This window comes from Felis catus, chromosome D4 (genome assembly GCF_018350175.1).
Source record: "Felis catus isolate Fca126 chromosome D4, F.catus_Fca126_mat1.0, whole genome shotgun sequence".
Lineage (NCBI taxonomy): Eukaryota > Metazoa > Chordata > Mammalia > Carnivora > Felidae > Felis > Felis catus.
Genome location: NC_058380.1, coordinates 65,808,163 through 65,825,830, shown reverse-complemented (window position 1 = coordinate 65,825,830; position 17,668 = coordinate 65,808,163). Strand labels below are relative to the sequence as shown.

Here is a 17,668-nt window from a genome sequence, read left to right as displayed (position 1 = left end):
CACATATATTGGGGCAGCATTGTCTGAGTTTAACTGATCACATGTGCTAAGTTTATGTTATAGAGTAGGAACTTAAAACACATTTGATTCTTCCTTGGGTCATAATTAGTTGCAATTAAAAGAGAATGAGACTCAAAATTACATTCTTAGGACACCCAATTCACATGCTAGGTAGGTGAGTGCTACACTACTTTTCAGATTCTATGTTTTTTCATACATTTAATGAGATAATCCAATGATATGATATAGTGAAAGCACTTTGCAAGCTGAATATAATATCCAAATGCTTATTCACTAATTCATTCAACACAAAAATAGCAGTAGCCTTGTGTGTGCTAGGCAATATAACTAGGGCTGGTGGTGATGGCATGATGGTGAGCAAATGAAATCATTATAACATCTGTTTTTCGCAAAGCTAAAGGATAGTTCTTTATAAAAAATATTTCAGTATTTGTTAAACAACTTAAATTTTTTCTTTTATGATTGTATAATTTTGAAGCTTCAAAGGAATTGTCCTAAGCTATTGCCTTTTCATTTTAGAAACAGGAAAACGATACTGAGAGAAGGTACATGACTTAATTAGTGTTCTGTGTCTAATTAACTATGTGTAGGAAGCAGGCATTGTCTGGCTATAAAGCTCAGACTCTCAGAAACACTGTATTATCTCAGACAGGGAAATGTGTTCTATGTTAATCTTATTAGTTTTAGTGCTAATTAGAGAGAGGCTAATTTAAGTAAACTTGGAATCCAAGCAGAATGACAGACACATTGAGAATATGACAACCACAGATTTGATTCACAGGCTGAATTTCTGCTACAAATTGAAGTACTTAGAACAGTGTAGGAATAGATGGAATAGATGCTCAGATTTTTTTTCCTGTGACATTATTTTTTGCCAAGATTAATCCAAATCAGTAGTAATCAAAACAAGACAGAGATAAAGGGTAGTGGCAGATTTTTGCACCCACACACTTTATTCTCAAGTCAAAGTTCACTGTTGGGACTTAGGGGCATTAGGATAAAGAGGTGCTGATTACAGTGATCCTGACCCAAGGATTTTCCAGAAAAGGTTAATGGAAGAGGTGGTGTACATTTATTTATACAGAGTGAGATATAGGAATCACATGCATTTTTGAATGTTTATTCATTTTTGAGAGAGTGAGGGAGAGTACACGTGAGCTGGGGAGGGACAGATAGAGGAGGACAGAGGATCCGAAGTGGTCTCTGCGCTGACAGCAGAGAGCCCTTTGCAGGGCTCAAACTCAGCTGTGAGATTATGACCTGAGCTAAAGTCAGATGCTTAACTGACTGAGCCACCCAGGCACCCCAGAAATCATATTTTTTGTCTTAATTATTTTGAATTCAACAATTATTTTGAAATACAGGTGATATGATATCTCAACTATTTTAAAATATTTTTTAAAATATGGTAGTCATAGCAACTATGGAAGATGGTCAAATAATTGCATTGAAATTCCACACATTTGGGACAGAGAAATAATTTTTTCAGCAGATTATAGGTCCAATAATAATACTCAAATTTCTTGGTGCAGTGCACCTGTTCTGCAATGCTGTCTTAACACCCAATGGAGGAATCTAACATTCTCATTCTATCTGCTGTGGGGAAGAAAGGGCGGGAAGGAAGAACAAATGCTTTTGAAGAGGCAAAAGAAGACTGAATTTTATTTTAGAATGCCTAGATTTGGAACCTCCTTTTTTCCTTCTTTAAATGAGGCCAATTCCTACCTAAGAGCTTTGTTGTGAAAATTATTCAGCAATGGTCTCAAATTTAATGGAAAGCTATATGACACTAAATGATGAAAGCTTGACAGATGGAAAAATTAGATATATCCAGTTAAAGCATATAAAATTGATATCTTACCAATAATTTGAAAACAATATTTACAAGAGAAGTTGGAATATAATGTCATTTATATATGTACCTCTAAGCTTGAGGAGTGGCTTCCTTTCTTGATCTGAGTTCAGTCTTCTTCCTTAGTAGCTGCTTTGCTTTACAGCCTCAAGTAATGCTCACTAGTTTATGTAACAATTTTCAGGATAAAGTGAGGAGACATTAGTGAGATTTAGATAGCAAACAGGATGCTGTAATTATTTTCTTCAAGTTTTGACATACCAGTAGTTTATTCCTCTGATAAAATTGATAGATGAGTTTATTTAAAATATTCTCGGGGCGCCTGGGTGGCTCAGTCGTTAAGCATCCGACTTCAGCTCAGGTCACGATCTCGCGGTCTGTGAGTTCGAGCCCCGCGTCGGGCTCTGTGCTGATGGCTCAGAGCCTGGAGCCTGCTTCCTATTCTGTGTCTCCCTCTCTCTCTGCCCCTGCCCCGTTCATGCTCTATCTCTCTCTGTCTCAAAAATAAATAAAACGTTTTAAAAAAAATCTATAAAATATTCTCACTCTCAGGCCACTTCTAGTTCAATATCAGAAAAAATAACTAAAATGACCCATAGATTCTCTCACTCTCAGGCCACCTCTAGTTCAATATCAGAAAAAATAACTAAAATGACCCATAGATTCTTAAGGCCAGCCTTTGTACTTATCTAAGTGTGTCTCTGCATTTTGATTTCCAGAAACATCCTCCCAAAGACCAGCCATTAGCTCAGCAAGGCAATTTAAATTCTTTTGGGGGCAAGCTATGGAAGGGTCCGATATTTGCAACAAACTAATGTCAGGAATGTAAACATGTTAGGAGGATTAAAAACTTTCCCATACTCCAGGGAAAATGTAGTTAGATCCAATTATATCATGTAACTGGTATATTCTTGTTGTCATGCAACTCTAATAGGCACTGTATCTCACCATCTACATTACCACAGTATTTGAAGATTTTAAGACTAAAACAGAAAAATAGTCTTTAATAAGTATTGTTTTTTCTTTTCTCATCTGAAAACTTCCTATGATTAATAGCATAAAGCATCTTCATTTGTATTATATTTTCAAATATCTAATGTGCTTCCCAGGATACTACCATGAATTAGAATGTTCTATTCCCACTCTTCAATGAGGAAGGAAATTTAGGTTAAAAGAATGTAAACAATTTAAACTGGTAGTTAAATGTCAATAAAAAATTGAAACTGAGCTTTATTTTTTCTCTAGATTCAAGTTAGAGTTGAAGCATATGGAACAGAAAGTAACCTTTTATCAAAAACAATTCCTCTTTGACTTTAATAACCAAGGTTTGTATTCAGACTCAGCTTTTGTCCCAGAAATTAATCTTTCTTTCTCAATGTTTTTCTGTGAAAACTCTTTTTGAGATAAGCCTATTTTTTCAAATTGGTAATTTCTCCTTGAACTACATATTTCTTCTTTAATTCACTCTAAATCCTGTAAGTTATACTGTTCAGGTATCTGACATGTACTGCCAGATAATAATAGATAATGCCAACTGAGTGCAGGGGAGGGGCATTTTCTCTGCACTTTGCATGCATTTCATTTATCTAATTATTATTATAATATTATGAGACACACACTATTATTTTCATTCTAAAGACTGAGTGAGGAGCAAGAAGATATTACTTATTGCCTATGATATATGTATGCAACAAGTTTCCCTAAAGGGATTGAAAACTACTTAATGGCAGAAAATATCACAGCACCATCTCAAGATGTACCTTGAGCATGATGGATGCTTAGAATATATACTTGTAGGCAGATGGGCAATTTTACCATAATATTTAGTTCCTCAATTCTGCTCTATATTTTGTATACTATGAAATTATGCCACTTTAATATTTATAGTTATTGTTCGGAGTAGTACTTTTCATTGAAGAACCACTTAAGAAAAAGAGGATCCTGAAAGGAGAAGAAATTGAGTCCTCTTTCCCTAACCTCTTTCTCTGTCCCTTCTGCCTGAAAAGCTTGAAATCTATGTTTTATGTCTTATTCACATTTTTATTGATATCTAATTGACATATAATATTGTGTAAGCTGAAGATGTACACTGAGTTGACTTGATACACTTTTATGTTATAATATGAATACTACCATAATGTTAGCTAACCTCCATCATAGCACATAATTATCTGTGTGTGTGTGTGTGTGTGTGTGTGTGTGTGTGTGTGTGTGTGTTGTGAGAACATTTAAGATCTAGTCTCTTGGCAACTTTTAAGTGTATAATGCAGTTTTGTTAACTGATCACAAGGCTGTGCGTTAGATCCCCAGAACTTACTAATCTTCTAACTGCAAGTGTATACCACTTGGCCAACATTTCTCCAATTCCTCTACCCTACAGCTGCTGGTAACCAGCAGCTACTCTCTGTTTTTATGCGTTTGGCCTTTCTAGATTCCACAAATAAGTGATATTGTACAGTATTTGTATTTCTATGTCTAACATATTTCACTTACCATAATACCCCCAAGGTCTATCCATGTTGTCCCAAATGGCAAGATTTCCTACTTTTTCATGGCTGAGTAATATTCCATTTGATATATGTACCACATTTTCTTTATCCATTTATTGGTTTGATAGACACTTAAGTTGTTTCTTGGCTCTTGTGAATAATGCTGTAATGAGCATGGGGATGCAGATATATTTTCTTAAATCTTGGATATATTCCAGAAGTAGAAAAGCTGGATCTTATGGTAGTTCTTTATTTAAGGAACCTCTATATTGTTTTTCTGAAAGCTGAAGCAATTTACATTCCCACCAATGGTGCACAAAGTTTCTCTTTTCTCCATATCCACACCATTACTTGTTATCCTATCTTTTTGAAGGTAGCCATTCTAACAGGTGTAAGGGGATATCACACTATGATTTTAATTTGCATTTTCATGGGGCGCCTGGGTGGCTCAGTCGGTTGAGCAGCCGACTTCGGCTCAGGTCACGATCTCACTGTCCGTGAGTTCGGGCCCCACGTCGGGCTCTGTGCTGACAGCTCAGAGCCTGGAGCCTGTTTCGGATTCTGTGTCTCCCTCTGTCTCTGACCCTCCCCCGTTCATGCTCTGTCTCTCCCTGTCTCAAAAATAAATAAAATGTTAAAAAAATTTAAAAAATTTGCATTTTCGTGATGATTAATGATACTGAGCATCTTTTTAAAATAAATGTTTACTTATTTATTTTGAGAGAGAGCACACACATGCACACATGTATGAGTGGGGAAGGAGCAGAGAGAGAGGGGGAGAATCCCAAGCAGGCTCTGCACTGTCAGCTCAGAGCCTGTTGTGGGGTTCAATCTCAGAAACCCTGAGATTAGTATTAAGAGTCAGACGCTTAATCAACTCAGTAGCTCGAGCATCTTTTAATGTACCTGTTGGCCACCTGTATGTCTTCTTTGGAAAAATGTCTGTTTAGTTCCACTGCCCATTTCAAAATCAGATTTTTTTTTTGTTACTGAGTTGTATGACTTCTTTATATATTTTGGATATTAATATAGTTCAAATATATTTTCTCCATTTCATAGGTTGCCTTTTCATTTTGTTGAGTATTTCTTTTGCTGTGCAGAAGATTTTTAATTTGATGTAATCCCACTTGTTGACTTTTTGCTTTTGTTGCTTGTGCTTTTGGTGTCATGTCTAAAAAATAGTTGCCAAGACCAATGTCAAGGAACTTTCCCCTTATGTTTTCTTCTAAGAGTTTCATGATTTCGTTGGTCTTTTCTATTGTATTTTTCATTTATTCTATTTTTTTCTGGTCTCTAATTTATTTCCTCTATGATTTTTGTTATTTCCTTACTATTGCTAATTCTGGGCTGAGTTTGTTCTTCTTTTTCTAGTTCCTTGAGAAGTAAAGTTATTTGAGATATTTCTTTTTTCTTAATATATGCATTTATCACTATAAACTTCCTTCTAATTACTGTTTTTTTTAGCTTCCCATAGATTTTGGTGTGTGGTGTTTCCATTTTCATTTGTCTGAAGGTATTTTTAAAAATTTTTTTCTTTGACCTTTTGGTCACTCATGTGTATGTTGTTCAGTTTCCAGATGTGTAAATTGCCTAGCTTTCCTCTTGTTGATTTCTAGTTTCATACCATTGTGGTCATAAAAGATATTTGGTGTGACTTGAGTCCTCTTAAATATGCTAAGACTTGTTTTGTGGCCTCTCATATCACCTATCCCGGAGAATATTCTGTATGCACTTGAGAAGAATGTGTATTCTGCTGCTCTTAAATGGAATGTTCCTTATATGTCTGTTAAGTCTTTTTAATTGCAAGTATGTCTCAAATCCAATGTATCCTTGTTGATTTCCTGTCTAGATGATCTATCCATTGTTGAAAGTGGAGTATTGAAGTCCCTTAGTATTGTGTTATTGTTTATTTCTCCATTCAGATCTGCTGGTATTTAAATAACATGTTTAGGTGCTCTGATTTCAGGTGCATATATATTTACAATTTTTATATTTGCTTGATGAGTTGAACTTTTTATCATTGTATAATGACCTTCTTTGTCTCCCATGACAGTTTTTGTCTTAAAGTCTATTGTGTCTGATATAAGTATAGCCACCCCGTTGCATGGAATATCTTTTTCCATCCTTTCACTTTAAGCCTATGTGTGTCCCTAAAGCTGAAAATTAGTCTCTTGTAGATAGAGCATAGTTGGGTCTTGTTTTTCGGTCCATCCAGCCACTCTGTGCCTTTTGATTGGAAAATTCAATCCATTTACATTTAGGGTACTTTTTAATACATAGATATACTAGTGTTATCCTATTAATTTCTTTATGGCTGTTTAGTAGTTTCAGTGTTCCTTTTTTTCTCTCTTGATGTCTACCTTTGTGGATTGGTGAATTTCCCTGGTGGTATGCTCAGATTTTCTTCTCCTTATCTTTGGTGAATCTACCAAAAATTTTTGCTTTGTGGTTACCACTCAGCTTACATAAAAAAATCTTATAGATATAACATTCTATTTTACACTGAAAGCAATTTAACTTCAATTACATGCACAGACTATACTCTTTTACTCCCTCCCTTTTACGTTTTTAATCTGACAATTTATCTCTATTTATATTCTGTATTCATAGCAAATGATAGTAGCTATAGTTATTTTTAATACTCTTTTCCTTTAACCTTTTATACTATAGTTAAGTGGTGAACATACCATCCTGTCACAGAAGAGAGGCTTATGAATCTATATATTTACCTTTGCGTATTTTTATGTTTTCACATTACTAATTAGTGTTCTTTCATTTTGGCTTGAAGAACTCCTTTCAGTATTTCTTATAAGGTGGGTCTCATGATGTACTCCCTTAGCTTTTGTTTGTCTAGGAAAGTTTTTATTTCTCCTTCATATCTGAAGGATAACTTTACTAAACCTCAATGTTAATGTCTACAAAATCAATAGATTTTCCCAAAACATTTTACTTCATTAATGTGTTATCTACCTATCAGAATTCATGCCCCAAACTACCCATTATAGACTTTTTTCTACTCTTGTGGCCTTAAATGGGAATTCACTTTTGTCCTGTGAATTTATTTTATTTTTATTTGCATTTATTTTTTTTAATATATGAAATTTATTGTCAAATTGGTTTCCATACAACACCCAGTGCTCATCCCAAAAGGTGCCCTCCTCAATACCCATCACCCACCCTCCCCTCCCTCCCACCCCCCATCAACCCTCAGTTTGTTCTCAGTTTTTAAGAGTCTCTGGGCGCCTGCGTGGCGCAGTCGGTTAAGCGTCCAACTTCAGCCAGGTCACGATCTCGCGGTCCGCGAGTTCGAGCCCCGCGTCAGGCTCTGGGCTGATGGCTCGGAGCCTGGAGCCTGCTTCCGATTCTGTGTCTCCCTCTCTCTCTGCCCCTCCCCCGTTCATGCCCTGTCTCTCTCTGTCCCAGAAATAAATAAAAACGTTGAAAAAACAATTAAAAAAAAAAAAGAGTCTCTTATGCTTTGGCTCTCTCCCACTCTAACCTCTTTTTTTTTTTTTTCATTCCCCTCCCCCATGGGTTTCTGTTAAGTTTCTCAGGATCCACATAAGAGTGAAAACATATAGTATCTGTCTTTCTCTGTATGGCTTATTTCACTTAGCGTTTCTTTTAATTCCAAAGAAGTATGACAATGGCATCCTGCATGAAGTTAACTTATCTAAAAGAATACATATAAAGTAAGCAAAAAAGTTAAATGACAATGCACTTAATTCAAAGAAAACATCTGTTTGATTTTATTTATAATATCTAGATGATTTTTCAACTGTAGCATTTATTTCATTTTGGTAATTATTTGAATTACTAATTTCTGACATTGAATTTATTTTGGTAAGCATATTTGAACTAAAAACTCTCACATATTATAAAGTTAATTTTGTGAACATGTGCTCCTATTTCCAAAAGTTACATGAGTAGGAGGATGTATCACAGTTTATTCCCAGTACTGCTCTTAATTGGGTCTGTGGGTCACTATTCCTAATGCACTGGAAGTTTCTTCATTCTACATGTCTCTCGTTCCAGCTTTAAATTGCTTTGGGAATTAGGGAACAATTACAACAACCCTTGCATAACAAATATTTACTCTTCCACATCTGTGGAATCTGGCATTGTTTGTTGAACCTGACCTTAATTCAGAATGCTGTAATAATTACTAAGAAGAAAGTTACTGGGTCTTTTAGGAGGTGGAAATAATGTATTGGTATACAGGTGAGTCTTGAATACAATGAAACTGTACATTTTCAATCTATAGTTAAGGCCATTATTGATATTAATTTGTAATGTTAATAATCTGATTCAATAGAATACCAATTTATTATCACCAAAATATATTTGTGAATCATTATTAGTCATATTTCATTATTATTTGTATAATGTTTTATAATCCTTAAAGCAATTTCCTTATGCTATCTCATTATTTCCTGACAATATCCTTGCAAGGAAAGTAAGGCAGTTATATTTATCATTATTTTATAAACAAGAAGACTGAGGCTATAGATTAGAAGCCTAGGACCTCAAACCACAGACTTTGATTTTAGTCCCAGGCACTTTTCCACCATGCTAAACCCATATCATATATATTCCAGTGAGTACTAGATGATTCTCTATACTTACAGTGCATAAACTGGTAATTATAAGATGGCATAGGTGGCATATAAGTTTTCAGCTTAGGGGCACCTGGGTGGCTGGCTCAGTGGGTTGGGCATCCGACTTTGGCTCAGGTCATGATCTCGCAGTTCGTGAGTTTGAGCCCCATGTCAGGCTCTGTGCTCACAGCTCAGAGCCTGGAGCCTGCTTTGTATTCTGTGTCTCCCTCTCTCTCTGTCCTTCCCTTACTTGTGCTCTGTCTCAAAATAATAGATAAATATTAAAAATTTTTTAAAATATTTCCGCTTACTAGTGTTGTCTGAAAGATACTTACAAAAATTAAAGCCTGCTGCAAAATAAATATGACATATTAAATTTTTCTTGTCCAAAAATACTACACACGGAATTGCTTGGGTTTAGAAAGTCAGCCTTTACTTATTTAGTCAAACCACCCATCTATTATGTGCAGCCACTGTGTTAGGCTTAGGCGTTAGAGGCTATGAGCAAGACAGACGCACTCCTTCCTCTGTGTCTCTAGGTATCTCACAGTATAACAAGATCACCTGTTTAAAGTGCAAGAAGTAGCAAGACAAGCCCAGCTCAAGATGGGTTTGAATTAGTGAGGGGATTCCTATTTAGGAGGGAAAGGTGGGAGCAGGTGGCTGGCGAAGCAGTTTAGGTAGCCTTGGATGCATTATCTGGAAGTTGTCTGGAATAGGCAGTCAACAGTCTTTCCAGGCTGGACCTTTGGCTCCTACCTGGAATGTCTCCATATATCTTAGTAAATCAGTGTCTTGCTGAGTTCTTCTTTATGCATTAGTGACTGGGTTGATCAGAGTGCTCAATTTCTCTGCATTCTCTGACCAATTTCCAAGCTGGGGAGGATTTTGATTTATCATAAGAAATAGTGTAGAATCATTGTAGAATAATGGTCCCTTTCCTCTGGGCACTGTTGAATGAATATAGTCAATTTGTTTTTGTGACTCTGATATTTCTACAGTTCCTGCTGAGCATTCCCTTCTGTTGATAATTTCTATACAATTTTAATGATACCAGTTAGACATAGTAGTAATGTAAAGATAATGGACATTGGATCTTTCCTCTGCCCATTATTCCAACTGTACCAATTTCAAGGCACATAGGATTCTGAAATAAGAGTTGGCTACACAAATAAAATGAAGATCTTTCCCTCTCTCCGTATCTCTCCTCTCTCCAACTGTTCTCTCTCTCTCTCTCTCTCTCTCTCTCTCTCTGCCCCCACCCATTTCCCTCCTTCCTTCCTTCCCTCTCCTTTAAAGGAAGTTCTGGACTTAAGCTAAAAATAACAAAAATTAACAATCTCTTAACTATTTTTTTCAACTCTAAAATTGAGGTGTTTATTTTTTTTAATTTCTTAATGTTTATATATTTTTGAAAGAGAGACAGAGCACAAGCTGAGGAGGGTCATAGAGAGAGGGAGACACAGAATCCGAAGCAGGCTACAGGCTCTGAGCTGTCCAGCACAAAGCCTGATGTGGGGCCTGAACCCACAAACCATGAGATCATGACCTGAGCCAAAGTCAGACGCTTGACTGACTAAGCCACCCAGGAGTGCCTAAAATTGAGGTTTTTATATTCTCTTCTTTGCCTTTCTCTTCAAAGTTGAAATATTTCTATTGTGTATTTTTTTATGTTTATTAATTTTTTTAGAGAAACAGAGCATGAGCGGGGGAGGGGCAGAGAGAGGGAGACAGAGAATCCCAAGCAGGCTCTGCACTGGCATCACAGAGCCTGATGCAGGGCTTGAACTCACAAATTGGATTTCTGGCTCTAAGTAAAACCTGTTATACAGTAATTTTCCCAAATACTACCCATGACAAATTAAGTGTGAGTGGGGGAAGAGTGACTCTGCTGAAATTCTCAAAACTATTAGCCCGTGTGAGGCCTAAACTTGTGATTTGACCAATGTCGAATTGGGTGGTGATTTTGGAAAGATCAATTTTCACATCTAGTCAGTAATTAGTGACAACCCCATTAATTTACATAGCTTAATTTCTTGTGTTACATTTCTGATAAAAAAAATTCATAAAATCATACTATGATGTCAATTTTGGAGAGTATTAATATCATAGGGTCTAAGCACTCAGCCCATGCTCTGTGCTTTGTAATAATGATGGACACCTTCGTTACCAAAAGAAATGCCAAATTCTCTGCCTGACCCTCAAGACTCTCTATGTACCTACCTTGCTTTCCTTTTCAGATGTGCTTGCCGCTACCTCTCCACCGAAACTTCCTTGTTCAAAAAGGATGTGCTCTATGTATTCCTAACTTTGGCTCAACTTCTCACTTTTGGGATACCCCATGTCCCCTCTTCTCTTTTCTTCCAAATCTGTCTAATTCTTCCCATACTTCCAGATCAGGCCCAAGTCTGAAACTTCTTCCTTCTGGGAAAGTTGGTAATTTTCAAACTACATAATGTAATTATATTTATGATATGTTTTCATTTGTACTTTTCCTGTATCCCTAACTGAATTATGAGCTTTGTAATGGCAGGCACTTTACATTATTCTTTAGTTTATCCTTACTGTGCTTGGAACATGCCTAGGTTCAAGGTTGGCTATCAGTAATATTCTAAAACTATTGTAGTAGTCTGGCACAAGTTGAAACTCCTTTTTTTAAAAAAAATGTGTCTTTTAATAATATTTTTTCTTAAGAGTATATAACAACATGATATGAATTTGGACCTTTCTGTAAAACACAAACATATATTATTGTTATTTTTCATATTCACATGGCAATCCATAATAAGATGAAAAAAATCAGTATGGGTCAGAGAAATCTGCATACTCTGTCAATTCAGTGTAGATAAAAGCCTTGCTACTCAAATGCTTTCCAAGAGATTTGCATAAGTACCACTTAAGAGAAATGGAAAATCTCAGGAGCTGCCATGAACTCTAAACCAGAATCTAAAGTTTTTCAAGATACCCAGATGATTCATATGCATATGAAAATCAGTGAAGCTATGAACTGGATTTTTTTTAAGTAACCTCCGTGTCCAAGTGGGGCTTGAACTTATGATCAAGGGTCGCATGCTCTACCTACTGAACCAACCACGCACCCCTATGAATTAGATTCAATCTGAGCTTTGAGCTCCACTTCATTATTTACTAACTGGTTAACTTGGACAAGTTACATCTTTTATATTTGGGGAAAAATGGGGCTAATATAAAGAATTATTATATTTTATACATCAAAGGGATGGATATATACCCATATATACATAATTACATAAAATATTTAAACCGCATTACTGTTTTCTTAGGTTGACTTAAACAAGATACACTGTGAAGCTACAGAATAAAATAAGGTAGAGACTATGTAATGTCCTCCAAAGATTTTAACATTCATGCAGAGCTGATCTGTGCAATGGTCTTGTCATGGGAACAGTCACACAAAATACTAAGAGGAGCCTAGAATATGAGAGTAATAACTAATATTTAAACAGACATTAAATTTCAGTTTATGCTATTCAATTTATTATTATTAAATGCTTATAAAATTAATTAAAATACAAATTAAACATACTAATATAAGGTATGTAGAATCAGACATAGAATGAGATATATACCAAAAATATCAAAGTTGCTGTGAAATTTTGACCATGATGTAATTGCTGAAACAAATGTCTGGTCTATGTTGAGTAGTCTTTTACCATCTCTCTCTACTGCTTGCTTTCTGGGGGTAGATGAAGTCAGGCTCATAGTTGGTAATTAGGAGTTTTAGAAACCTCAACCTGGGAGTCTGTCAACAGCAGGAAAAGTTACTTCTGTACAGTTGTCTGATCATAGGTAGAGTTTCACATATTAGCAAAGGGCATCAGCACTTAGTCATTTCCAATTTCATTTTTTTCTAGTCACACAGATTGTTGAAGATGACTGGCCATCAGGGCTCCATGCAAACACTCCTTAGAATACCATCTACAAAATGAATTGTTCAGGTAATTTGTAACATTTCTTAGCAGTGAATATATTTTATATTAAATCTTCCTGTGATATCCTGAAAGCAGATGACATGGATAAAATTAACCAGACATTTACATCAGAATTTCTTCTTCTGGGATTCTCCGGTTACCCAAAACTGGAGATCATGTACTTTGTTCTAATTCTAGTAATGTATCTAGTGATTCTAACTGGCAACGGTGTTCTGATCATAGCAAGCATCTTTGATTCTCGTCTTCACACCCCCATGTACTTCTTCCTGGGCAACCTGTCTTTCCTGGATATCTGCTATACATCCTCCTCTGTTCCCTCAACTTTGGTGAGCTTAATTTCAAAGAAAAGGAACATTCCCTTCTCTGGATGTGCAGTGCAGATGTTCTTTGGGTTTGCAATGGGGTCAACAGAGTGTTTCCTCCTTGGCATGATGGCTTTTGATCGCTATGTAGCCATCTGTAACCCTCTGAGATACCCCATCATCATGAGCAAGGTGGTGTATGTACTGATGGCTTCTGTGTCATGGCTCTCTGGTGGAATCAACTCAATTGTGCAAACATCTCTTGCCATGCAGTTGCCTTTCTGTGGGAATAATGTTATCAACCATTTCACATGTGAAATATTAGCTGTCCTTAAGCTAGCTTGTGCTGATATATCCCTCAATATTATCACCATGGTGATATCAAATATGGCATTCCTGGTTCTTCCACTGATAGTCATTTTTTTCTCCTATATGTTCATCCTTTACACCATCTTGAGAATGAACTCAGCCACAGGGAGACGCAAAGCCTTTTCCACCTGTTCAGCACATCTGACTGTGGTGATCATATTTTATGGTACCATCTTCTTCATGTATGCCAAGCCCAAGTCTCAAGAGTTTCCTGGGGACGACAAGTTGCAAACTTCAGACAAGCTCATTTCTCTGTTTTATGGGGTAGTGACCCCCATGCTAAATCCTATAATCTATAGCTTGAGGAATAAGGATGTAAAAATTGCTGTAAAATATCTGCTAAACCAAAAAGCTATTCAGTAAGTATATCCTACACAGAAAATGTAGGTCTTTTCATAACAGGCACAGAGATGGACTCATAGGTCAATTAGTTAAAACCTTTGGAGAAACTATGGTTAAGGAGAGATATTTTTATTCTTCCCCTTCCCTAGCTTTACTCAGCTAGAATTACTGAGAACTATAGTTTGCTTTAAACTCAGCTTCCAAAATGTCCTGGTCTAGATTCCACAAGCATGGTGAATTCCATTAGAATCTCATCTCTGGTGATATCTGGAATGAGTGTTTCTGGTGTCGTGTGTAGAAACACAGTGGAAAACATCACACGTAAGCTTTAGAAATAGGTAAGAGTAAAAAATCTGCAATTTCACAAACTACCTAAGTGACATTGGATAGACTATTCTTTGTAAGCCATATTTACCTTACCTTGGAATAAGGAAATACGTAAAGCCAGGTTTTAGTGTCATTTAAAGTTTCAATAACTGGAGAAAGCACCTGGCATAGCACTACTTCACAGTGTCTAGAATTTCAGAATTGAAGCTAAGACTCCAAATTGATGACTAAAGGTGACTACTGAGCACCTGTTTTACCATATGCTAATAATTACAAGAGCCAAAATCTCCTCCTGGAAGTCACTCTGTTAATATCTTTGCCTTTCCCCTTAAAGCTATATAAAGCGAAGCTCAGGAGAGAGGAAGAAATGACTGAGGGAATTTTCTACCTTATGGTGAGTCCACAATGGGTTTTGGGCGACATTTCACAACAGTCACTGTGAAAGAATAGCAAAATTGTTTTCCAATCCCAAGTTTGGGGATGCTGCAAAAGAGACCCTTAAGGTTTTGGGTGCCTACAAAGAAATAGAGTCTGGCTTCCTACTTGAAGAGGGGAGACCTGCAGAGTTCTCTAGGCTGCAGACTAGCCGAGGAGCTGGTCTAGAAAGGAGAGGAAGGTTAGTATTCTATGCCAAATAAAACAGAAATGTTTCAAATCTGCCTGAGGTGTTCTTCTGGGCTCAGAAAGAGTGGTAAAAACAATGATTAGGAAAATAAAATCCATTCTTTCATTTTCCAATGAGTTGAAATTCTTTATTAAGTCTATTATGTTCTTTTTTTTCTTTTTTCTTTTTCTGTTGATTCCTTGTCTAGAAGGCCATTGCCGAGCATAGAGTATCTTTGAGCCACACCATCTGTCTTTTCTGTAATCTCTTAGCCCATGTGATAACTGGGCTTTGACTTTATTTTCTACTCAACATTCCTCTTTATTTTGTTTTGGAGCCACACTGTAACCCCATATCTCCTACTTAGAGGCTTCATTCTTTGCCATTCCACTTCCTTCGGTTGACCCAGGTTTCTACCTAAATGATCTGGTCACTAAATTCAGCTATTCTGCCACTGCCCTACCAGGAATGAAGGGTTGTTACTGTGGAAAATCTCCAGCTGTTGCTCTCTCTTCTGTGTTGGAACATCAGTGTTGCTTTTGGTTCTGTTCAGAAAGGCATGCTCCAGACCCTGTGGGTAATGCCTTTTGAATTTCTGGCATTTCTCCTCCTTTCCCCCACTAGTGGCCCTGCATTTGTACCTGATCCTTGTTTAATTCTCTTTCAGTTTCGATATGGGGCAACAAGGTTTAGGCATGCAGAAATGTTATTTGTATGATTTTAACCAACTCCTTAGCAGCTTAATTTTTAGGTTTTTTTTCTCACACAATATCAAGGTTGTTAGCATCTTATATGTAGGCTTATATCAAGTTGAACCTTTCATTTAATAAAATATTCCACAGGTACATAAAAATGGTACAAAAGGGCTTTTATAAAAACAAGAAGGATCATGTTAATCAATGATCAGAAAATTAATAGATTCAATAATACATTGCCCTCCTTGGAAAATCAGAAAATTTCCAAGAAATTGTTAGGTGTATTATTTTCTGATAATAAATATTTTTAAATTTAAAAAAAACTATGTAAAAATACTTTAAAAATATTGTCTATATAGCCATCTCCCAAAGATATCATCTTCAAGATTTCTCCTAGTCATTAGGAGTCATACATTCACCATGTTTTTACTTTGATTTATCACTTTAATTTACTATGAAAGTTTGTTTTTGTTTTGTTTTGTTTTGTGTTGATGTACAATACCTATGGTTTCACAGGTGAAGTTTAAAAGGCAGGTGATAAAAACTTTTTCCAATTTCTAGCTCAATTACTGTCAGAAAGACCATATTACCCACCATTGTAAGAGTTTCCCCCAATATGTTTACAGCTCTGTTTACATGCATACTTACACATACATATTTATATCTTTATTTATCTATATATACACATTTATATGTATTTTTTTCTTTATGGCATACTTTTGGAATTTTTATTTTCAAGTATTTAACAAAAGAGTTAGAGTAATTTAATAAAATTCTATGTACCAATCACACAACTTAAATTATTATCAATACATGGTCAACTTTCTTTCATCATTATCTATCTTCTTCCTCCAGATTATTTTGAAGCAAACCCTGGACATAATTACGTTATTTTATCTAACTATATAAACATAGAAAATTTATGAATATAGAGATCATTATCTCCAAGGGATAATAAACTATCATATGAACAATGCCTTCTCCAGTTAACCAGTGGGACAGTGCCAGTGAGGACTGTGAGCCATGAGAAGGGCACATGAATCATGTAAAAAACATTATTTCTCAGGCCAGTGAATTGTTACCATGAGATAACACAGGCTGTGTATTAACTGATTTTCTAAATTTCAAAGGCGGCCAGATTTTAAAGTTAAACGTTTCAACACTTTCCCAGAGTTGGATATTTTGAAGAACACATGAAGCTTCAGAGTGTAACTCATGTATGGCTAAAGCCTCCCTGTTGAGGTATAGGATATGGTGCTGCAGGAGGAAGAAATTTCCGGCCAAAAAGAAGAGTTCTGAAACTTCAGTTGTACCTCCCTGGCTAATACTGAGCAAGTGTCTCTTAGAACATTTCAGTCAGTGTTGGTTTATACACACAGCACACTGCCATTAACTGCTTATTGAGTTTGAGTATGTATTTTGTACTCCAAAAGTTGATTTCCTCAAGATACTGTAATACAGATAGTAGTAACCTTCAAATATACTTGAGAGTATTCCAAAGAGCTTCCCATAGGCTCCATTTATACCAACAATCATTTTATTTTCTTCCCACTTTTTTTTTCAGTTTCAGGTGAAGTTTGGCATCTTTATTTTTTTTATTTTATTTTTTATTTTTAAAAATTTGTATCCAAATTAGTTAGCATATAGTGCAACAATGATTTCAGGAGTAGATTCCTTAGTGCCCCTTAGCCATCCCCCCTTCCACAACCCCTCTAGTAACCCTCAGTTTGTTCTCCATATTTATGAGTCTCTTCTGTTTTATCACCCTCCCTGTTTTTATATTATTTTTGAATCCCTTCCTTTCTGTTCATCTATTTTTTCTCTTAAAGTCCTCATATGAGTGAAGTAATATGATTTTCGTCTTTTGCTGACTGACTAATTTCACTTAGCATAATACCTTCCAGCTCCATCCATGTAGTTGCAAATAGCAAGATTTCATTCTTTTTGATTGCCGAGTAATACTCTATTGTGTATATGTATGTGTACATATATATGTGTGTGTGTGTTTGTATATATATATATATATATATATATATATATATATATATATATATCTCACATATTCTTTATCCATTCATCCATCGATGGACACTTGGGC

The 17,668-nt window shown here is 35.9% G+C and overlaps 1 protein-coding gene across 2 annotated transcripts in view; it reads left to right on the top strand.

Annotated features, from left to right (window-relative positions):
- Positions 1-17,202, top strand: part of LOC111556266 (olfactory receptor 13C3) — a 113,793-nt gene extending 96,591 nt beyond the window's left edge. The window contains exons 1-2 of one of the 2 annotated variants that reach the window (XM_045042513.1): positions 2,343-3,198; positions 12,854-17,202. In XM_045042513.1, coding sequence (XP_044898448.1) covers positions 13,012-13,965 — 954 coding nt within the window. In that variant the 5' untranslated portion in view covers positions 2,343-3,198; positions 12,854-13,011 and the 3' untranslated portion in view covers positions 13,966-17,202. Of the gene's footprint in view, positions 1-2,342; positions 3,199-12,853 lie in introns of those variants that run through there. The other variant, XM_023242524.2, reaches the window with a different exon arrangement.
- Positions 17,203-17,668: the final 466 nt, after the last annotated feature.